We start from the raw sequence: 24,365 nt of genomic DNA on the forward strand, positions 1-24,365 counted from the left end.
GGCTGCGGGCTGCGTTCGGAAACGTCACCCGAGTGCACACGAGTATACTCCCTTCTCTTTCTATCTCAGCGAGTTAGAAGGAGAAGGGCGTATATACCCGTGTGTACCCGGGTGACGTTACCGAACGCCTGAGTTATCTCCATTGTTCTTTTTTTTGTTTCACAAAAAAGTGACCTTTTCATTTAACCGGATGTGAGAGCGGAACGTAGAGAAATATATAAGATTCAAAATAATTATAAGATATTTTAATAATATAATTTTGCTATTGACTTTATGTATTCAAGTTACGTCCCGTTTCCCGTTAGATTAGGTTGAAATTGGTTTTTCCGGTCGCGCGCGCGCTTTTGCGAGCCACGAGTTTTTCGGCCATTTTGTAAAGCTTGGACTTGTTCGACTTGTTCGTTTCAGCCGCATTGTCTGCGCGTTTGGCCCTTAAATCGTCAGACTATTAATTTTTTTTTTTTTTTTTAAGAATTTGCTATTTACATGTTTTTCCGGTTTCATAGTAATTTTTTTGTATCATATTATAGGGGAACTCCGTATATTATATTATTCTAGCAATTATTTACATTGCATTTTGTGTTTTGTATTATACTTAATTAAAGCTATCGTAGTTCAACTTCCGGTATGTTATCAATTCGTACTGGATGTTTAATTACATAAAGTTACTGAAGATATAACACGCCAAATAACCAGATTTGAAGAATAATTCTAAGATCAAATTAGAGAAGTTTTTAAAATTAAAATATAAAATGCGCGCACACTTTTTTAAGCTCTTTGCTGAGAGCTTAAAAAAGTAAGAATCGCGGGAAAGTACTGTGATAATACAGCTGAATGAAACAGCCACTCTCCCGTCTCATTGACATTGCATTTACATTTTCTATCTCAAATGTCGGATGTAACAGGGCGAGATCAAGTTAACGATGATAATGGCGTCTTGCTTTCCGAGCGGCTTCTAATTCTATGGTGAGCGAGCGCGAAGCGTTACGGAGACGCGAATATACGTCTCCACCCTCTCCCCCCCTCCCGTGGAGGCCGTGGTATTGGTAGGGACCTGTTCGCTCTTTCGGCACATGCGAAGCGAAATCGCACGCCGCCGGCCGCGTATTTTCACAGCGGCGCGGCGGCCGGCGGCGTGCGACGTGCGTTCGATCGCGCGCGCGGCCGCAGGATCAACGACCTAAGGAAAGTGATATAGGTTAGGTTGAGGGTATATGGCGCGAGCGCGAGCGCGAGGTATGCGGAAGCGGGATGGGTCGATGGGTGTGACGCGACGCGCCGCGCCGCGTCGCGAGGGGTGCGAGTCGCGGGGGTGGCGCGAGTTGCGTCACCGCCGCGGATGCTTCCGACTCCGGTGTCGCGCAGGAGCGAATCTCATGCCCGTTGCGCTTGGATCCATTTTTCTTTTTTTTTTTTTCCTTTTGCTCCTTTTCTCGATATTTAATTAGACGCTTTTAATATGTCGAAATTAGGAACTTGGAGAACGAAGCACTATATTTATATGCGAGCAGCCGAGCGTCCGTTGGACGTAGAGGTATCCGCGGGAGCAAGTACTTTTTTCAGTACAAGCCCGAGGATCTGGCTGCGGTGCATTTGTCCCAAGGAGCAGATGGACAATCCAATATCTTCATCTGGGTCTGCTTAGTTTCTAAATATAGCATCCCGCTCGGACCGCGACTATTTTTGGAAAAATCGATTTCGAGGGTACTAATAATCCGGATTAGCGGAGAAGCCGCCCTGACGAGAACGAATTGTATTTTTGAATTAAAAGGGACCCATCTTTCGAAATGGAGCGAATGAGGAGGAAAGAGATCACGTGTAAAACTTTAATTTATATATATTTCAAAGTGCATTTTTATCGTTTAAAAGTATTAAAATTAGATAACCGTTGAAGCTGATAAAGTCACATTCGACTTTAGAGTTAATCTCTGATGTTCAAAGCTTAAAAATTCAGAGTTTCGTGAAAAAAAAACTCTTCATTGACACCTTTTGATCTTTCCTCCCTAATTCGCGCAACACGCAACGAGCAACACGCAACACGCGAAAACAGGAACTCGAAACGTCCAGCATTCTTAACAGTTCTAACAGTTTTCCAATTCGCATCGCCCATCGTTCGGCTCACGCGATATTCCGTGATCCTTTTCCTCTCACCCTTGTTCGTTCGACTCTCGCGCGAGGACACGCCGCGATCGTCGGCTCGTGCGCGAGGACGCTTTTCCGCTAGCGTGACATAGGGGGGTCCACAATCTCTCTTTTATCGGTAAAAGAGAGTTGAGAATATGGGCCGTAGCCTTTCGGCGAGGCGAGAAACGAAACACGGACAGCGAAATGAGAGAGGCGAGTACGCCGGTAACAACCGGTTATACCAAGGGCCACGAGGTCCACGTCCCGCTCCTGCGCCTCGTCGTGGGTGGCTACCGTGACGTCCTAATCCTGCCACGAGTCCCTAGGGGCGAGATCGATACACCCCGTGATCCGTTTCCCTTTCCCTTTCCCTCTCCCATGCCTTTTCCTCTCGCCCCGTCGCCGCGCCCTCGCCGATGTTTTCGCGCGCGACGAGTTAGCGCTCGTCGATCTCGCTCGGCGAACTCTCATCGGTGACGAAAAAAAGGGCGGAGTGGTAAAAAAAAAAAAGAAATAATGAAAAGGCGAAAAACCGGGGAAGCTCGATTCTCGCTCCTCTGTCGAAAACTGGATGATCTCGCGCACCTTGGCTCTCGCTATAAAATCGCGAGACATGCGTATCGGATGCTAGGTTTGACCGGAAGTACGCTTGGAACGACGACGGGATACGATTAAAGATGGAAGTTGAAAGGTGCTTTTCGTCAGCTCGATCGATACGTTAATCCATATATTCCTTGCCTCTACCCCGATTTTGCAAGTCTTGTAGTTTCGTTAAACGACTCTCCTCCGAGAAACTCTGATCCAACAATCTCGTTGCACAATGAGTTTTCGATCACGGCAAACTGTATACTTTGTGAAATCTGTGCTACTGGAAGCTTCACCATTAGAAACACCTATAATTCTTCCGAGATCTACTCAATAAATTTTTTTATTTTTACATTCGCAACACTGAAAATATTTAAAAAGATATATGAATGTACACATTTATTATAGGCGTAATTTAATAGTTTGCACAAATTAATGTTATACAGATCGACATATTTGACCTAGGACAAGTTGAACGCGAATGCAGCTGTTGAACCTCTCCCTTCCAAATAATCAAAATCTTTTCGAACTCTGCAGGTTTAAACACTTTTTCGAAAATATTTATCGCACCGTATATCCTCGAACAATCCTCATCGCGATCCACAAAGAGTCTAGCTCTTATCCGCGACGTTTCTTGCAACCTCGGCCGATCGCCATCCCGCACTCTTTTGTGTCCCTATACGAGTTACGACCCGTAGGGTTTCGCCACCGAAGGAGGGACAAGGAGAAAGGGCAAGGTTTGACCTTTTCGAGGGAATAGCGGGACGGGTAGGACAAGGGTTGGTTCGACGCCTGTCTTTTGGGGCATCGGCCCTTGCCTCGCCGTGGCGGGGTGAGCAGGGGCGGACGAGGAGGACCTACGCGTTATTGAGCGGCCATTTCCCACAAAGCGCAGACGAGGGCAACCACCCCGACGAAGCGCGCGGAATCCTCTTTCTCTCTCTCTCTCTCTCTCTTTGTCCCTCCGTCCTCTCTTCAGCCCGACTTCTCTCTACCCTCCGCCCTCCGCCCTCGTCCTTTCGTCCCTTTGCGCGCTGCTGCTCTCCCTTCGGTCTGCTACGAGCGGGAGAACCTTTCCGAGACACGGATAATGCACCACCTGCATCGACGCGTCTTCGAAAATTTCAACGTATTTTACCTCTGCCGTTGTTCTCACCTTAATTCTATACCTTCCATAATTTCGAAGTTATTTCTAAAGCTGCTATCAGGCACGTTGGTTTATATTATACAAACATATAGATTTCTAGACAGAGAAATTTAAAATCAATACGTACGCGCGATGTTATTGAATAGTAAGAGTAACGACGAAGCTAAAGGCGAAGATAAATCGAAAAACAATAAATAATGCAACAGTTGCCTCTCGATATACTATTAACTATGTAGTCTGAAATTACATATAGGCGCGTTATTTTTTTCTCGTAATATTCTAACGTATATATTATTGTAACGTACTATGTATCATATATGTAGTGCAGCTCCGTTTGGATTCGTTGTCGTTTATCGATTGAATTCCAGAATTATACCCGATATTTCTCGCGCTCTAAATAACTGAATTATATATTTCAGAACATACGAAGTAGGTTCTGGCGCGAAACAGAGGCGATTTAAATATCGAGAAATATTTCTGCTGTGAATAGTTCCGTATCGCGAACATCTGTAGATATATTTATACTTTTTCGTCATGGACGAAGGACAATCACGAGAGAAATCTCCAAAATCGTACCGTTAACAAAAGTTGTCGAAAACAGAAACGAAATTGTCTACTCCCGCCGTGAAACTGCAAACTGTAAGCAAAATTGTATTTGTCCATAAACAATAATTTTTAGTTCGGAGAGGAAGAAAGAACCCTTGCGCGATTCTCGTTACGTCGGAGTTGATTCGCACCGTGCGATTCGGAGGGCATGAGCCCCCTTCTACGGGACCACCCCGCGCACACCGGCGGAATATATAATCTCGGGGTCATTGCCCGAACGATCTTTGGGGGTACCACCGTGGTGCCCGTGCAACGAGGGTGAGAGACGGCCTCGGAATACCGCGGACGCGGATATCGACCGCCACTTTCCCCAAAAGACAAAAACGCGAGTCGGTCTCTCTGTCCCGACGATAACGTATCAACAAATACGAAAACAAGAGAACGCGGTAAGCGGTAATAATAATGATTCGGCTGTATACGTCCCCCGAATCGTCCCGTCTCGATGTGCGCGTGCGTCTCGACGTGTATTCCGAGAGATATGCGATTTTATTAAGTACACGTCCCCTAATGATCCGAATAATGCGAATCGCAGCGACATAATTTCTTTACGAGAACATGCCGAAAATAATAATTTATCAGTGTAAAAGATTCAGTCGACTCTGAATTGACCGAATAGACGCATTGCGTTGCATTAGGTAAATAGAGCGGAAAATAGTGCGGATAATTAAGATGATTGAATCGCCAATCGCCAATGGCCTCCCGCACCGCCCGATACAACGTCGAACCGTCAAACTCCACTCACTGTCGTCGCGTGGTAGGCCGATGCGGTCGCTTTAATGGTATGCAAATTACCGGGTATAAATTTCATGCGCGAGCTTTGTCGAATGGGATGGAGAGGGGGGAGGGGAGGAAGGAAGGGGAAACGAGAAAGGATAAAATTGAAAGGGGTTTACCCCTTCTCCGAGGTAATTGTTAAAATACAAACGCGCGAAACGCGGCCACGCGACTGTCCCGCTCTGCCCCTCGATTAATTACGCTAATGGAAACATTTTCGCACAGGTTCGAGCTGCCGCAACGTTGCAGTCGCCGATCGATATAATGCACGCGAAGGCGAAGGGCGCGAGTGCATCGAAGATGCACGCGCAGAGTTATCCCACTAGGGGCCCGTATGACATTTCGACAAGCTCCGCATTTGTAAGTAATTCATTAACAGCTTAGGAAAGAGATTTGTTTGGCGGGAGAGATCGATATTATTTTCAAAATTTTCATCCAAGGGGAAAATGACGGCATTCGCGAGGCATACCGACGAGGTACTCGGATATCGCGGCACGCGACGTACGAATGCAGATACGTAGAGATACCGGGGCGCTCGGTATCTATTTATAACGGCGACGGATCACCGGGCGATCGACCGCGTGGCCTTGACTTCCGGTTGACCCGGCTGTTCCCTCCCTCCTTGGGAATTTCGGTACGACTGGCAGAATTTTCCGAGGGGCACCTTACCGATCCCGTCCTGCAATCGGGAAGAGGGCTCGGTAATTATCTCACAACAGAAATGGTCCCTTATCAGCGATATCCTCGCGAGGCAATTTGAATTAGAAGTCTGCGTTCTCTCTCTCTTTTCAGCGGCGCTGATGACGTTAACCATCTGCGAACGAAATAAAGTACATTCAGCCACTCCCTGGAAAAAAGGAGAGGAAAGAGAAAGTACAATCGGAAGAAAGAATGTAATAAAATCAGCTGAAAGAACAGATTCTACGATCTGAACGCGATAGGATCGTAAAATTCTGCGTCAGGATTTTAGTCATCGAATTTCGGTAAACCGATTAATATAACTAATTGTAAGTAGTAAATTAATTGGTCAAACGGAGAGAGAAAGAGAGCGACAAAATAAGCGACGTCGAGATTCGATCCGACAAAAATAAGCGAAAATCTCGGCGTTTGTTCACTCGGCTGCGCCACGAATGCATTTTTCCGTATCTAAAAATCGAATTCGCCGGAAAAACGACGTCGGCTTTGATTCCCGTTTTCGGGAATTCTCGGTAATAGGGACGATATATCGACACCCGCCCAATCTGGTCTCGCGATTTCATTATTTACATCAAACGATCCGCCGCGAATGACTCTGTTTAGCTCGCCGGTCCGCGCACGTCGCTTCCTTTTTCTTCGTCCCGCGTCTTTCCGCCATCCTTTTTTTTCATCGTTTTCTTTTTTCCACGCGCTCGGGAACCTGTTCGCGCGAGTGGCACCAATGGAATGTCCCAAGTGCTGCTCGCTGGCTCGCTCTCATCTCACAACAGGCCGATCGAGCCGCTGCGCGCTGTGATCGTTCTACACTACGATACGCAAAGGACGTTCAGTTTCAAGCGTTTACATAGAAGCCTTTAGTTTTTTTTTTTTTTTGCCAAATGTATCGTTATTCGAGACAATTGGTATTAACGGTACAATAGAACGCGTAACTGTGTAAATAATGTTATTAATAAATAGTTTATTACATAAAATGTTAATGAATAGTGTTCACAATATCAATATTTAAATCGCTAGTTTTTAACAGATCGAGATGTCGCGTACCCGGACAAGTTGGAAAACAGTATGCACTTGTCCGAACTAAACGGCAATCCTCTTAAGGGTTGACTCGACGCATATATAAGCGGTGGATCCGCGAAGCGCAAAGCGAACGGCTTCCAGGGTTTCGAGCCGAACTTAAAAATATACTTAACGTTCTCGCGAGAGCGTATTAATTGGAATAAGCGAGAGAGAGAGAGGGAGGGAGAAAGGCTATAACCTCGTTCGCGGAGGAGGACGCCGCGCCGGAGGAACGAAGGCTAACGACCTTGACCTTGTCCGTGATGCGTGGGACCGTGTGCGTTTATGACGACGAGAAAGATAGACAGAAAAAAAACCGACGCGCGACGGTCCGTTCTAAAGCACGAAGTCGACGGGAATGAACGAATATCTAGCGAGGATTCGCGGGCAACGACGCCGGGCGTCCTCGACGTCGATGACGATGAGCCCTCGCGAGTGGCAAACGACCGCGTTGTAACGCATCGCGCTTAAAGGCCGTGGCGCACAAAAAAATTTAAGCGGTAAGACGTAAACGGCAAAGAAATCGTCAGTTTCGATTCGCTACCGACGCTACCGCCGCGTTTACGTTACGTTTACGTCTTAAGTTCTTGACGCCGTGCGTGGCTGAATCAAGTTTGTTCGCGCGCCACGGCTTTAACAGGACAGCGATATTCCGAAGGAGAGACAAGGAGAGAGATTGTCTGGCACAGCGTCATACACATATACGTATACGGGGCGTTTCGCGACAATCTTTATCAGCAAGCACGGCAAGTCATTCCGAACTGAGAAACTCGGTATAATATCGGTGACGTTTATAATGTAAATAAGTTACGCAGACTTATTTACGGCTCGATATTCTCAACGGTTTGAGCTTCCGGTGTAGTTCGATTTTATCCTCCATTTAAGCGTTGATCGATAAAGTTTTCTACGATAAACTTTTAAACTCACGATTGGAAGCGATTCTGCCTACAACGAATCGGTTTTCATTCGCGGGGCCTCGCGAGACATCGCGAGAATTGATTATCGAATCGCGTAAAACAGATCTCAAGGCTGTGTCTCGAGATCGCGATTACGACTATGATATCACGAGCATCCGACTGATTCTCCAAGATCGAAGATCGACCGAGTTCCTCGTGGCAGAAACGCAACCGTACTTAAATACGCGCGTATCTTAACCGAACTGCGACCGCTCTTTGAGGAGTAATAAACTAAAATTTTAATTCTATATGTTTAATTCATATATGTACGACACATTTCTCCGCTACGATTTGTTTAAAATCCAGCTGTCGCATAAATAAGAAAACGTCGGATTTCGTCGTCAGCACATTTGCATCATTTGCATCGTACGCGTGTCTTTCTAATTTGTTCCAATCCATTTTCAATCTACTTCCATTAGCATTCTTATAATTTATCACCTAACTTTAATCGCGTACCTGTCATCGCTCATTTAGTTCTGGAATAATTCGTCGACGTGACGACGATCTCGCATCGGAGTAGAACGTTATTCGAATAAATTTCGCATATATCTTAAATTATTTATTCGACTGTACAAATGTGTAATGTCTCTTCGCGCATAGGTTTCTGTCCGAGTAAAAGATTCTTTTTTTCTCGGCGCGAATGAGGCATCATCGATCATTCGTCTTTCCTATTTTTCGTCGAAATAATCTCAATAACCAGGATTAACGTGTTCCGATCGTTATCTTCTCGCGACAATCGCGCATCGATTTATACTCGCGTGGCACTCGGCTCGCGAATGAGACGCGCACCGGCGAGTCGACGACCGGCAAAGGGCGCGGGGCGTCGCGCGTCGCAAGGAAAAGAAGAGAAAATCGCGCGGAAGGGCGAGGGAGGGTGGAAAAATCCAGCCCGTCGACTCCTGACCTCCAGGAGGAGTAGGAGACGCGAGCGAGGTCGTTCTACGATCGATCGATAAACGCGCTCGCGCTCCGCGACCAAGGTGCGAAGGAACTTCGCGTACGGAGAGAAGGAAGGAGAGAGAGAATGCGCGCGCGCGCGTGTGTGTGTGTGAAAGAGAGAGAGAGAGAGGGGGGAAGGAATTGGGAGACAGAGGAAGAGAAAGACGGCAGGGATAGGGGGAGAAGAGACAGCGAGGGGCGGAGGGGCGCATATGGAGAGAAGGAAACCGCCCCGTGTGTGTCTCGTCTGACAAATACGCGATTTCTCTTCACCCACGATGTCGCTACATATACAAATTTTTGGTAAATTGGGTTGGAATATTATTTATTTTATCCCGAATTACCTTTTTCGAAGCTCTACGAATAAATACGTTTGAATTTGGAACGATCGTTTCAACTTGGACGCATTCGCGCTCTTAATTAATATTTGCATTTCGAAGACGATTCGAACGTAACGATAACCGATTTATCATATTCGAACAGGTGTAAATTTCCGAACGCGCTTGGTAAAACGTACGTAAATAAATTATTATACGTCGTTGGCCCCGTTGTTCTTCAATTTTCATTTCTCACGCATAGATTCCCATTCTCTCCGCGTACGTGTGTGGAATGGGACAAAATGCAGTTCCTCGCCCTTCCCGTCTTTCTCGTTTTCGCCGAAACCGACTTTTTCCTCATCAGCGGGGAAAATAATTGTATCGGAGGTCTTTTAACGTTCTCGCGTTTGCCCGTCGATCGAAAAAAAGAAGAAACAATATAACGCGAGTTTCTCTATCGGCTAGGTAAAAAACCTCGCCGGCAGCATCCCTGCAGAGACGGCGAAAGGACCGGAACGCGATCGATCCTTCGGTCCGCGGAAAGAGAGCGCGAGGGCCGGGCTTCTTCCTCTCGCTCTCTTCGTCCCTCTCCCCGTGTCCCTCCGTCCCCTCCGTCTCGCTTTCTCCCGAACAGCTCGTCCGTTTCAGGTAGCCGGCTGCGGACGTCCGGAAACTCCCTGGAGAAGCGGGATTTCGTTACGCGGCTGGGCAAACGAACCGCATAAATGAACGCGCCACGCAAATTGAATTGGAACTCGGCTACGGGAATTAAAATCGAGAGTTGCCGAATCTTCGTCACCGAAGAGAAAATTTCGTCGCGAGTTAGCGTGCCTCGAGAAATTCGAACGCGTTCTCGGAGATCTGTTTCTCGCGTCATCGTCGTATTATCAGATGTTATCGATTCGTACGTGAGCCGTCCATTCGAGACGGGACGTCGCGTGATTTTTTTTTTTTTTTTCCCCACGCAAGCGAGCAGACCAAACACGCGGTTCGATCTTTGCCTGGCCGCGGTGAACGGATGAGCGGGGGTGAGCGCGTGCTCGCGGGCGTACTCAACCCTCTTCGACGTTCCTCTCTCCCCCCTTCACCTATGTAGTTTTCTTTACGTTTTCACTCGACAATAAGTTTATTTCGACGCGTCTGACCTTTACCTCGACAACGACGCGCCACGTACCGCCCGCCCGATACTCTCGAGACGTTCGGCACTCGTCGCGCTCGATCGTTGACGCACTTATCGAGATAAAGGCGTTTCTCTTCTCATTTTTTCCCCCCTGTTTCTCCCGCGATAAGTACAAACTCGGCGTTGGGCATCGCGCATCGCGCCTCTCGTTCCGAGGTGAAAACGACTCGCTTTGGGACGGAAGACAGAATTTCGGTGGGACTCTCTCGGAGAAGCGAGCGTAATGATCGTGACGAGTGTGAAACGTTTTCCCTCCCTCTTCCTCTTCCTCGTTCTCGCCGCATCCCGCATCTTTTCCCCTCGGCCCCGCGGCCAGCGGCCATGGCGCTCGGTGCTCCACGCGTTTCGCACGAGTCACGAGCGCTAACCGCGGCGCGTCGAAACTTGGCCGCGTTACCGGCAGCGGCCAGCGGCAGCCGTCCGACCCCTTGGCGCGTCGCGTCGCGCGCGCTCGCCGGGATCGGTCGATCTTCGTCGGGTCGGGCGCGCGACCGCTCGCGCCGTCTCGCTCGCGGCCGCGCGGCGCGCGTGTGTTGAGTGGCGGCAACGCAGACAGGCGCGGCCGCCGGAGCCCCCCGGGCCCCGGCGTTCGGTGGTGCCGCCCGTCGGCGAGTACCCTCAGTTTCGGGCAAGATGGGCGCACCTCGCCGGGCAGTAGCTTAGTCTCCACCTACGAGACGACACGCGCGCTAAATGTTTCCCATAGTAACAATTAACCACGTGTACATTAATCTTATTTAAGGGAAACGCGCGGAGGGGAGAGAGAAAGAAAGACGTTCGCCGCGCTCCGTACCACACGCTCTACGCGCGAGCTCTATTTTTGTAATAACGCGCCGTTACAAATTAAAAGTAGTGCGCGCTCCGCTCACCCCGCTACGGGTAACGCGAACGCGGTGCACGTTGCGCGACATCGTCGAGTGGGTTCAGGAGCCCCCGTTCCGTTCTACTCTGGAAGAAACGGAGAGAAGCGACACGCGAGGAAAAGGCCGCGCGGGAAAACGAGGAGAACGGTAACGAGACGGAGGAAGGAGCGAGCGAAGAAGGAGGAAGCGGCGGAGAGAACGTCGTCGGGAGAAAAAGGAGCGGCCGTTCTCCGTGCGCGTGTGCGTCCGTGTACGCGTGTGTATATACGCGTGTGCGTGCTCGCGCGCGCGTGTGCTCGGTGAAGCGACGGCTGGTTAGCTCAGCTCGGTTAGCCGAGCGCGCGTCGTAAGTCGTAACGGCCGGGACGGCGACGGCTTCGCGTCAACGGGAAGGATCGTCGATCCGCCGATCGACGCCGCCTCCGACGCTCGGCGACAGTGGCGGCCGGGCAACAGCGGCAGAAACGAGTAAGCGCCGAGCGGCGGCGCGGCGCGGCGCGACTCCGTTCTACGCTCGGTGCAGATTTACGGCCGGTCGCGGCGCCGTTAGCCGTTAGTCGGTCTCTCAGTCTCTCGTCTCTCCGTTTCGCGGCGCGGTGCGGCGCAGCGGCGTGCGCTCTCCCCCCCTCATCCCCCCATTTTCTTTTCCTCTCCGCGGGAAACCCCTCGTCGGGTGTGCGCGGTGCGTGCGTGCGTGCGTGCGTGGCGTGCGTGCACACTTGCGCACGTACGTTCGTTTATTTGTTCGTCCTCGTCCATTCGTTCGATACGCGTGTAGATCGACGAGAAGAAAATCAACGTCGACGACGACGCCACCGTTGTCGAGCGGCGAGAGCGCAGCACGGTCGACCGACCGGCCGCCGGGGCGTGCTGTGCGGCAATTTAAAAGCGATACGAGTGGTACGCGGTGAAAAGTGCGCTCGCCACGATCGCGACGCACCCTCTCGACATCCGTCGCTCGCGTCGCCGTCGGATCGGCAGCGGCCTCTCTCTCTCTCTCTCTCTCTCCCTCTCGTCCATCTCGCTTTTTCCTCCGGGCACTCACGGAATCGCCGACGTACGTGCTATCTTTCTCTCCTTCCATCCCTCCCCTCTCCTCGCGTTCTTCCTCGTTTCCAACCGTGCGCACGTTCGCTCTTTCTCCCGCTAGTGCTCCTGCTCTTTCTCCGTCCGACGGTGCGCAAAGTGATTTCGCGACGAGGACGGTGACGACGACGACGACAACGTCAACGTCCGACCGTTGGTGGTTGGCCCGTTAAAGTCACGAGTGCGGCGCGACACGGTACGATCGGATCGGATCGGTCCCTGTCCTCTCCACCCCCTCCTCCGCCGCCATTGGGCCATCCCTCGTCGCCGCTGCACGCCGAGCCGAGCGGCGGCGTCTCGCCCGGTATTCTCGCGCTACGTCGCGTCGCCGGCCTCGCGCGCGTATTTCTCTTTCTTTCTCCCTCCGCTCTCCGCTTTACTCCGGTTTCCACCGGCCGATCGAGAGAGCGCGCGAATTCGCGTTTAGCGATCTATCTATCCGTCTGTCTGCGCGTACGTGCCGCGTCGCGCCGTATCGTATCGCGCGAGCGCGCTACAGTGTGCGTGGTTTTCTCTGCTCAGTTGTCCCATCAGTGTCGCCGGTGAGCGAGGAAGCTCGTCGCGCGGTGTTGCGGTGCGGCAAGTGACGACGTCGTCGGCCGCGGAGCGGACGAGGACGTGCGAAGGAACGGCGGCGAGGAAGCGCCGACGAACGAGGAGGGAAGGCGGAGGAGGAGGAGGTGAAGGAACCAGAGTGGCGGCGCGAAAGCGACCGGCGGCGGCGACGGCTGACGGTGGTTTTTAGGCTGCGCAGCGTCGCGCCGGCGTATTTTGTTATCGTTATTATCGTCGCGGCCGTAGCTGCATCGCATCGTCCCACCGACGAGCGGGCGACGCGTGACGGATTGATTCCTCTGCTTCCCACGGCAACGGCCACATCGGGATCGCGACCATGTCCGTGAGAATGGAAAACGTGGCCGCGCGGAAGATCAATTATAAAATGATGGTGAGTACACGATTGTCTCCGACATACACCTATGCGTGCGTATTTACGCTCGTTCCCTCTTTCTCTCTTTCTCGATCCTCTCAGCCGATCGACGATCGACGGCGACGGCGGGTTGCGCGGTGCGCGTGCGACTCGCCGCTTACTTCGCGCAGCTCCGTCGTGCGCGCGAGCGCGTGCTAACGTGGCGCGCGGCGCGCGGCGCGCGACGACGAGTTCTCGTTGCCGTGTTCGCGCTTCGTATCCCTCTCGTCCCTCCCTTTTTCTTCTTTGCCGCGTTATCCGCGGGCCGCGCGTATCGCCGTGTAATTTCCGTCGCGATATCTTCCGCGTTTGTTTTTCCCCGAAGGCCCAAAGACCTTTCCACCGAGAGGGCCGTAGTTTTTTTCTACGTGGAACAGGTCGATCCCGAGACGATCTTCGATACTCGCTTCACGTTTCGCGCTTGCAAATTTTCTCGCTGTCCGACGTTCCGCCCTCCCTCCGAGGGACGCGACGTCACGATTTATTGTCCAGCTACCTCGCGGTATTCGCTTCCGTTTCCGATTCTTGTCTCTGTTGGAAATAAGACTATCTTTCCGTTGAAACATTTTTTTTTAAACGCGAGGTGGCAAAACTGGAAATCGAACTCAGGCTTGACGAACGACTAGCTTTATCGTTAAACTATCCATAATACTCTCGACCGATAACATTCGATAAATACTCATCCCGAGCACAAAAGCGTGACGCGTTGCAGGCAGAGGAATGCCTAACCTAACCCAACCTAATGTTCCGTTCTGTCTCCCTCTCTCCGTCTCTCTACCCCCTTTCTCTTATCTCCGCTTATCTCTTTCTCTCCGTCAAAGTTGCTCTTCCGCCGGGAAGAGCGTCGGGGACATTCGTGCGCGCGCGCGCGCGCGCACCACCGCGTAGTCGCGGAAAAGCCACGGTGAGTGGGGGCGGCCGACGGAGGACGGCTTGCGGAACCGCCGGTGTAGTTTGACGGTTTGCCGCGGGGCGTCTGGCCGCTGCCCCACCCAGTCGTCTCTTTCTCTCTCTCCGTCTCTCCGCTCTCTCGCTCTCTTCTCTCCCCCGCCCGGCCCGTCCGTCCGTCCGTCGTGCGTGCCTCTTTCGACCGTCTCGCTAGTCGCCGTGCCTGCCGTAACCCTCCCTCCGTTGCCCCGTGCTGTCCGCTCCACGTTTTCTCTTTTCCTCTCGACCGCGCTCCCTCTTTCGCTCTCTCGCGAACGCTCGATCCGTCTCGAGCCCCCTTTCGGCCACATATTTCCCTCTTTTCTCGTAATCCTGCGTGTTGGCGCGGTCCTGCGAACTCGGCGGACATATCGATATATTCGTTTGGACGTCACATTTGTAGGATCTTGTCTCGGCTTGGCGCTATTTAGGGTGTACGACAACGCCGTTTCGAGATAAACGAGGTCCGGTGTTCGTTCGTATTGCGCTACGTTGACCAAGATTGCGTCGCGGTCCGTCGAGTCCCGTCCCATTAGAGATCGACCCGAGGGGGTTTCTCCGTTTCTATCCTCTATTTTCCTAAAACACAACCGGAAGTGGGCACGTTCTTCGAACGATAGATATTCTAACGAAGCTTATCTCTAAACTCGACCATTGGCAAGCGCGTCGTTATTATCGACGATCCGTTACCGATATAAATTGTGAAATGTCAAACACACGTGAGAGCAGAAGCGTCGATATCTTCGAGTCGAAATATTTCTCGCGAAACGGTGCGGGTAGTAACGATGCAAAAGTACGCGTAATTATATGCCGCATATTTGTGCTTTTATATCGATATACGTTTCTGAGGTTCGATAGAGTAGAGTTGTCGAATAGTCAATTGTATGAAACAAATGAATATCCAACTTTATAAGTCGTGAATTAATTAAAGCTATTTTTACGCGTTGTACGCTTGAGGAAAGATGCGTTGAGAAGTCTTAAGCCCGGTCTACATAGGCCGCAGTTCGCAAAACGCAAGCACACGCACAGTCTACGTGTCAACCTAACCTAACCTAACCTCTTTGTTAGATTGACATGTAGACTGTGCGTGTGTCTTGCGTTTTGCGAACTGCGGCCTATGTAGACCGGGCTTAAAGTTGTTTCGCGTGTTTTCTAACCGGACGCGCGACGATTTGATTGAAAGCCAGTACAAATTTAAGCCAAATGTAGTTGTTGCCTCTCGAGTTGTTTCCCATATTTTACGAATAGAAGCGGGAGATCGCGGCAAAATCGTGGAATCGGCAAACGCGAGGTGCGGGCGTCGTGGTATCTCAAAAATGCGACGCATGTGCCACTCGTGGCAAGGTAATTAATTTCCAAGTGAGTGTTGGAACGGACTCGACGAGAACGGAGCAGAGCGGGGGTCGAAAAAGATGTCTGATGGAAAGGCATGCGTCTCTCGCTGGACGAGAGAGTAGGAATTTCGGCGACGGACAGTAAGTACGCGGTACGCGTTGCAAGTTGCGCACAGGCGTTCTCTCTCTCTCGGTTGTACAGGTTGCTAATTTTAGTCCGGAACCTGAGAGGCCGAACGCTAGAAATTCAATGGGCAGTTCGCTATCCCTTGGGGAACCGGTAATCGATCCTTCGGAGACTCGGAAGTTAAACCCAAAAATTGAGAAAGTCGTTGAAAAATTCAGCCGGCCCTTAAAGAAACTTTTATTCTTAAAAGTGAATTTTTAGAAATCTATAGGACTTGTCAAGTATTTCAAGTCCTTCAGATTTTAAACGGCTAAGCCTTCGTCGAATTCCATCGAAGAAACGTACGATCTCGTTGAGTTATTCGTTGATGATCTATTCATTTCTACGATCTGTTTTGCTATTCGTTTACCCCTCGCAACCGTCGTCGTCGTCGAGAAGAGGTTATCGCGCGACGAACGGGTTCGAGCTACTCTGCCGTGATATCATCGCCGGGAGGAGTCATTGTACGAAACAGCTGTTCGTCTCTCGCGCGCGACGAGCTCTGTCTCAATTTATATTCCTTTTATACGCACAGTCTCTGCCACGGTGCGATAATTGGGCGATTCTTATACCGGGTGGCCCGACGTTACCGTCGTGCTTTTGAAGCGCCTAGCCTCGCGTTTCGCGTAAGAGTTCCTAGTTTTTAAATGTGCACACGTAGATGAATTCTACGCGTTAACCGTAAAGTGAATTCGTAACGCGAGTAATAAGTAAAGTAATTTAGTGCGGTACGTATACGTATGCAAAAGAGATCGAGATTATAGATATATGACGTAACACGAGACTCTCTGATAATAATGTAGTATAAATAACTGTTCAACGCGCGCGATATAAAAATAATTTCATAAAATAATTTTCCGTGAGAAACGCGAAAAGCGCGTCGCTGCCGAGTAATTAAATCTTTTCGCACCTCGCTCGCTCGTAATTGGCTTTAGGTCGCGCATTGATTGCCACGAGATAATATGCGCTGATTAATGAGCGTTGCGTCACGTATCGGACAAGCACCTCGCACTTTGTAACGCGTACGTGCATATATGAACGTGCGAATTTAAAGGGCTCCGCGATATAATAGAGAGAGAGAGAGAGAGAGAGAGAGAGAGAGAGAGAGAGAGAGAGAGAGAGAGAGAGAGAGAGAGAGAGAGAGAGAGAGAGAGAGAGAGAGAGAGAGAGAGAGAGAGATCTAACTGTCTTTTTAATCCAAGAATTCCGATAACAGTTGTGAACCGTGTAACGGTTTACGGTAGCAAGTATCGCTGCGCGCTGGCGTAAACAAGTGCAGGTCCTATTTTGTGTAAGCGAGAGTAAAGTCTTCTTTAAAATAGATAACAATGGTTGGACAAAGGAATATCGGGAGGAATTTTAAGTTCCGTCTATATACATATGCGAAGAAAAAAAAAGAGAAACGTTATCGCGAGTACACTTTGCTTCTTCGAATACACGGTAATCGATTGTCACCGGCATTACGTTGAGGTTCGAAGAACCGTCGGATAAGATCGGCCGCTTATCGCACATCGGTACGAAACTCCTGTCTTCTTACTTTTTATTGCTTTTTTTTTTTGTAGACAGATAACCGTGCCATTTTGTTTGCGTCCTTATCGAAGGTGCTGATAATACGATCGCGCTTTGACTAAATAAGCGCGTGAGATAAAGAGAAAGCGAACGCGCGCGCGCGCGCGCGGATTTCCTTCGGGTTTGAAAGTCGCCCAACGCGACGAGAGTCTTTTCGAGCTACTCGTCGACACTGCGGGGCTGTTATCTTCCCAATTTTCCAATGTTCTTACAGTACGGCCTGTCACGCGTCACCGTTGCTGTGCATTTTTATCGCGTTTCGATACACGGTGGTAATAAATAACCGGATGGTCGTGCTAAAAAAAAAAACAAGTAATTTTTGTCGCAAGAATATATCTTTATAAAAATTAACTTTCCAAGTTATCTTCAAAAGCGATTTTTATTTTAATATAGCTTTTTAAACGAGCTTCGATTGAATTTTCTCAACTTTTAGCCACATTATTTATGCATTCGCACATTTTTTTTCTTCCGTCGCGCGCAATTTGAATAACGTACTTTTTCGATTTCGCCAAGTTTGGCATTGCACGGGATTCCCAAGTCGAAAATCGCTGGGGAATCGTTCGTTATCGTCGTTGTTAAATGTGCGTACGAATGCGTTCGGCACGATTGATCCGCGCTTCGCTTTATCGATTTTTTTTTGTTGGATTGTATAATCGTTGCCGCGATGAACGCTGAAACTGTCGGGGATAATCAGAAAGATGGTAGCCATCTTTTCGCACTTTAAACTCCGCTCGTCAAATATTTAATCAAGATTCCCAAGGAGTGATTCTTCGAGTCGAGCGACAGGTCGATGCGCCGTTTAATCGCCACTGCGTTCGTCACAATGCGATTACATTTTGTGTAGTCCGAAATAATATAATAGAGATAGAAAATGACATTAATTAACTTTATGTTACATGCATGAGTCATAAAATTACGCGTAGATTCGAAGAAAGATTAAATTTATATTTATTCTTACGGAAAAATTTTAATTTTATGAGAATATAAATTATCCGCAATATCTCGCTTCCCATGTGAAGTGTGAGCAAAAATAATTCAAGATTTATATATTATTTGTCGATGCAATTTTCTTGGATTACACGAGATTCTTGGAAGGGGAATCTGCGTTTATTTCTTGCAGTTGTACCTTAGAATCTTTTCTTGTGGACTCTTTGTAACGGTTGATAAATTAATTATTTCGTATAACTATATAGAAGCCTGTGCCGGGATGTAACTGACTCCGGCATTTCCTTGTTTTTGCTGGAAACGTTTAACGAGATGTATAATAAGATATTTTACGAGAAATCCATATATTTTCAGAAATATATTGAATTTTATAATAAGTTACCATTTTAAAAGAAAAGAGAAATATTGCGAAATTAATTTACGCCCAATATTTCAACATTACAATGTTTTCAACGTCAAATATTTAATATTCTTCCGGTATCACATAGACATAGTCTTTCAGTTTTAAATATATTTCCCTTACATTTCTTCCAATAATTAATACCGGATAATTATTTTCTTAACGTTTATAAGGTAATAGACTAATACGGACTTCAGACCGATCAGGTGCTCGAGTTGTTGACAGTTATGATGCATTCTAGTCATTGCACCGAGTGAACGACTCGGCGCGCACCGCAAAACTTCCTTTTTCTCTTCGTTTTGCGGCGAACCGAAGTTTTTGCCGTGGGCGCATTGGAGCGAAAATAAAATCGAAGCCGTACTCCGGTTATCGAGTGTCGCGACTTAGTATCCATGCCTATTTCCTTTTATTGGAACTGAACACTGCCTCGTACATGATCGAAGGTGTTAAATTAATTCGTCAGTCCTAATTTCTTTAAAAATATAAAGAATAATATTAGAATAATATAGAAAGGTAAATGAACATAGAAAATTTCTACTTTTATCGCAGTTACGGTACTTTGATATCAATCATTTAATTATAAATAATGGACTGAATAAATTATGATTCGTGAGTAAAAGTGGATCGGTATTTAACCAAGTATCGGTATAAACTTTTAAAAAGTATATATAATATTTAATACAAGTGTGTGTTAATATGAGAATAATAAATAATTAATAGGTAGAAGATCGGGATAGTTTTTTTTAGCATCTCTTCCGAGGGGATCATGTTCCCCAGAAAGGAAAGTCCTGTCAGCGCCGCGGGATATCGCGGACCGCATTAGTGTCGTTCGCACCCCACCCCTTGGCTTCCATTCCGCACCCCATCGCGTTCGGCCGTCGACTGGGGATTATTTCGAGACCGGAAGGCGCGCGAAAACGAGATTAACGAGATCGAAGAGGGATTTCCGGTGGAAAGAGGAGCAGAGAGCTCGTCCTTTCGGCATCGCGTCGGCCACCGCCGTGGTGGTTAATCGATATCATCCTTGCTGCGCGCCTATTCTCCACCCTACCGCACCCCCTTTGCCGCTCTGACGCAATCCCCTATATGAATGTTCGCCGTCCTTTTCCGCGTCGTGGACGATATCTTACGCGTGTCAACGGCGTCTCTGTCGAGAGCACGTCTCCCCTTTGACACCCGACTTTTCAGAGTTTCCGGGAAAACATTTCCAGTGGAGTCTCGTGCTGCTGCGATTTACAAAACGTACGGCCGCACGTGTCAGAAAGTCCTTGGAAAAATACGCGCTTATATGCATAATTGCGCAATCAGTGCCGCCGAACAAGGCGTGTCGTGATGAACAAGGGAAGATATCCTTTGTGCGGGAACAAGATGATGGATCTTTCTCTTCGAGACTATTTTCCCGAGAAAAGTCATCATTTCAAAGATTGATGAAAAAATTGCTAACGTTGCAAAACATTGCCTTAGCTCATGCTTATACAAACCTACCGACGCACCTTTCTCTTAGCGAAAATGTCCTTAGGTATAATCGAATTATTCGCGGAAGAGATTTATTGTTATAAACACAAGAGAAATGCACGAAAATAACTTGGAAATAATCTTCCTAACTTTCTGCGAAGGTGTCGCTCCGATTGATTTTTTAAAATTGTTTTCTACACGAGTGATATACGTGTGAAATACGGGTTGCACCTTGGCGATGCAACTGAACCTTGAAATCCGCGCGAACGCGAGCACCTTTATCGTTTCCACCTGCATACTTGGGCGGTCTCGGCGCCTCGTTTCACCTCCTCGGCGGTCGCCATTCGCGAAGTTTACCGGCACGCGGTGCACAACGGTACCCGATGACGACGCCGCGCCGGTCGCCGGTGTCAAGGTCGTCCGTCTGTCCGTCTATCCGATGCGCCGTGGCCTTTCTAACGTGTCGTGGTCGTGGTCGCTGGAAGACACTCGTGAAGAAAATCAAATCGCTATCCGGTCACCAAGTATGTGCGACGATGCTACATTTGCCCGGTTTCAGTGAACAAAGACATTTCATTTATTCGGCATAATGATTCGGCAAATAATAATGTACCGTCCAAGAAATTATATTATATAGGTATATTTAAATATTATTCATATTTGAGATATTATTTATATCTAAATTAGTGAAAATTTTTGTCATTCTTCGAAGAAGCTGCGGAATCAGATATTTCAAAAATTTTGCTAAAATTTTTTATACAAAGTGTTGGAAATATTTATCGAATGCCAGTATATCGAATACGAGAAAAATGCCTGAGAAAGAATTACTTGATTCGACGAGAAAAGTTACGATCGTCAAAATTTTATTATATCAGTCATCTTTTCTACGAAAGTGAGGTTCAAAGATTCTTTTTTAACAGGGAGAGAAGTCAAAAGATATTTTACAAAGTAGTATTTCGTTCGAATGAAACCTTCCGTATAACGAATATCTGAGCTTTTCTTCATGGAAATTAGGAAGAATTTCGCATCGCATCTCGGCCGGATAAGGATCCTCTCTTCGGTCTCTCGTAGTTACGATCTAGGTCTGAGGTTAAAGAGGGAGAGGGAGAGAGAGGCCTCCGGCCTAGATACACGCAGTCAAGGTCTATCGTCTGCTTGTCTGCGTGGCGTGTACCTTCGTTACATCATCTAACGCGAGAAGCAGCACTTTTGATCGCACTGCGTAGGGTGAAACTTGCCCGTTACGAAGGGAACGATAGGATTCCATATCTGAACGTATAGAAAGTATAGAACGCATAGAAATATTTCGCATTTTTCATTCATCTCAATCGATATTAATCTGGTATTGCCACGGAGCAGCGTTATTATAAGAGAATTATTTATTAGCGCGAACCATGCTAAGAAGAGTAACAAAAATGTTGTACTCTTTAGTACACGTAGAGATATTTAAATCTTAATAGATATTGTACATATAGAAACACACACATTTGCTTCGAGAATTTGACTCACAATGGCATGATTCATGACGGTCGTGGCCGCATGATTCGTTATCGACAAAAAGCTGATTTCCGTTAGGTTTGACGGTATAGGCAGCTTATTATTATTATCAAACTTAGAATATTTATGAATAAAATTTTAAATATTTTATTATTATTAAAAGATAAATTTGCGACTAAATAAACATTTTTTAAAAATTAAAAATATAATGAAGGACTGTAAAAAGTTTAAAGAGTAATATCTTTAATTCTATATTTATTTATAGTAGAGTTACATGTTCCACAGAAAAATTATACTACATTGTGTTCTTGTGTAAAGATAATTATGTATTACTTAAAATTTATATCGTCACAATTATCGGATTGTCTATTGGTAGTAGTAATTGTTTGTTAGTAGAATAATTTCCGATTTGACACGAGATCGTTATATAAATTAATGCTTATATCGTGCATATTTCAAAGGTTTTCTAAACGAAGATAGCGATTTATAAGTGAAACGTTAAGATAAAGAACTAATTGAATTATCGTCATGCTCGTCGCAGCGTACTAATAAAATTAGATCACACGAGCTAATAAATTCGCGTAGTCGCGACCTGCTAATCCATGTAAATTGCAATAATATAAAACAAATTCATTTTTTGTTTGTGAGATTTTATATATATCGGAGTTGATTTCATACATACATACATTTATGTATACCGTCCTGTGTTGAAATGTTATAATTGGTTATCGATATGCAATACCAGCTCTGTTTTATTGTCTGCATTCCTGACATAAAAAATTATATTTTCGATATTGTTTATTAATTTATGTTAATCGCAACGGAAAATTGCGTTTTGTACAAGAGAAACATTCTCCAGTTGATAAAATTATTTGTTTCTTTGACAATGAATATATTTTGAACGATAAATTATTTAACGAGATGAAATAAATCTACGTCCTTGTGAATTCTAATTAAATACTTATAGAAAATTTAATTGGAATGACAAATTGGAATTTGATAAAATAATACAGAAATTATAACAATGCTGACAATCGTATATTTATAATAACGTATTATGGTAATAGCGATGTTAATTGTAAGGACAAAATGATCATCGATCAGATGCGACGAAGCTTGTTTTCATGTTCTGCATCTGCATGTTTCGGATTTACTTGTCTCAGATCAGTAAGGCGGTAGACCAGGCAAAAAAAAAGGAAATAGATCGTATGATCAACAATGACGAAAGTGTGCTAAATTACTACATTAATGCGACAGGCTCATTGACCATGTTTACAAACTCTCACCACGGGGATTGCAGGGTTCGATTTGTGACCGTAACGTCGTTTATACCCTCGCACAAAAACGGCAGTTCGTTAGCCTGCGTGATCGTCTCGGGATAGTCCCAAGTGTATGTTCGTGAATATTCTTTCAAACGAAAATCATGAAAAATTTTCGAGCATTCACACAGATCATTTTACTTAAGACACTTATTATAATAGAGAGAGATGAGATCAAGTAGATATTACGCTACCATAAGTCAATAAATTTAATATTGTAGTTAAATAATAACTTCTTTTCAAATTTGTATTCAGACATGCAGGCTTTAATTAATTTGTAAAAAAAAATTATTAAAATGTATTAAAATCTTGAGAAATATCTGCGATATTCTAAAAGTATTTTTTGTAAAAAAAAAACTTTTCCTTAAAAAATGGCTCATCTCGGAAATACTAATGCCTCGATGTTTTTCCTAAGGAGGAAAAATCAACTCTCTAAATTCAGCAAATTATTAAAATTAAGGCCGTAAGTTATATATATATGTGATACGTTCGCATGCGGTATGGGAAGGAATCTTGAAAAATCTCTCCAAATTGTTTGTAGCGATGATCTTGATCTTCGATGTATCATTGAAATCCGAACTCGTAATCACCTCGATTTCGGCTGGCGCGCAAAATTGACGAAAGCCGACGGTATATTCCGTCGTTATATTACCCATATATCTCTCGCCGTCAGCATTGTCCCCTGTGCGCTATAAGGAGACGGAAGCATGCGACGCCGGCTAATAATACCCGCCGCCAGCCTAAAATCGGATAAAGGGTGTCAAATCCGAGACGCCCAGGCAGTCAGCCTGGGTCACGTCTCTGTTTGTTTCCTTTTTTTCCCTTTCTTAGAAAGGCTTTGTTCAACTTCTTAGAAAGATCCATAGACCTAAACAGATAGTGTATACGGTACACCGATCCTTAATTGCTCAGATTAGTTTTGCAACATGAAAATATTTCGCACAAGTTATCGGCAATGCATATGATTTTTTAACTTCTTTTAAATGATGATAAATTGACGGAAGTCTTCAACTGAGAAAATAATTTCCCGCATTTTAGTAAATATTAGTTTGCATACGACTGGTGACTCCATTTACTAAAATGAAGAAAATTTTTCTTTTTATTGGTATATGTGTATTTACTGAGAAAAATATAGATATACTATAATGAAAAGGAAAATATTCTACATTTTATAATTTGTTTTTTAATTTTTTTATTAATTAGGAAAACTTGAAATAATTTATTGCTTGTTTACTGATCAATGCTAGTGATACTCTTTCATGAAAAGATTTTATATATATATCAATGTTTTAACTATTATGGAGAGAACTATCGTTTTAATTTTTGTTACAGAGATTCATTATTGTCAGTAGCGCCCAATCGATCGGTCGATCGCCAACGTTTGCATCCGCTTGCGTCGCGCATCCGTGTTACGCGGCCCGTTCTCTCGCTTCGTCCTTTTACGATTACGAGCAGCA

The 24,365-nt window shown here is 46.5% G+C and overlaps 1 protein-coding gene and 1 long non-coding RNA gene across 11 annotated transcripts in view; both read left to right on the plus strand.

Moving 5' to 3' along the window:
* The first annotated feature begins 16 nt into the window (after window positions 1-16).
* LOC143901865 (uncharacterized) lies at window positions 17-8,706 on the plus strand. 2 transcript variants are annotated; one of them, XR_013258198.1, is made up of 4 exons: window positions 17-966; window positions 5,462-5,596; window positions 5,677-5,937; window positions 6,029-8,706. It is a non-coding gene; the product is annotated as an uncharacterized LOC143901865 (long non-coding RNA). The 2 variants fall into 2 exon arrangements; XR_013258197.1 differs by lacking the exon at window positions 17-966 and having other exon boundaries at window positions 1,963-5,596.
* Window positions 8,707-11,014: 2,308 nt separating this feature from the next.
* Shep (RNA binding motif single stranded interacting protein alan shepard) overlaps window positions 11,015-24,365 on the plus strand; it is a 34,040-nt gene continuing 20,689 nt past the window's right edge. For 2 of the 9 annotated variants that reach the window (XM_077414469.1, XM_077414470.1), the window contains exon 1: window positions 11,723-13,275. In XM_077414469.1, coding sequence (XP_077270595.1) covers window positions 13,222-13,275 — 54 coding nt within the window. In that variant the 5' untranslated portion in view covers window positions 11,723-13,221. The other 7 variants (XM_077414461.1, XM_077414466.1, XM_077414462.1 and 4 more) reach the window with 7 other exon arrangements.

The sequence above is a fragment of the Temnothorax americanus genome, unplaced genomic scaffold (assembly GCF_048541705.1).
Source record: "Temnothorax americanus isolate GAGA-0224 unplaced genomic scaffold, ASM4854170v1 Scaffold36, whole genome shotgun sequence".
In the NCBI taxonomy this organism is placed as follows: Eukaryota; Metazoa; Arthropoda; class Insecta; order Hymenoptera; family Formicidae; genus Temnothorax; species Temnothorax americanus.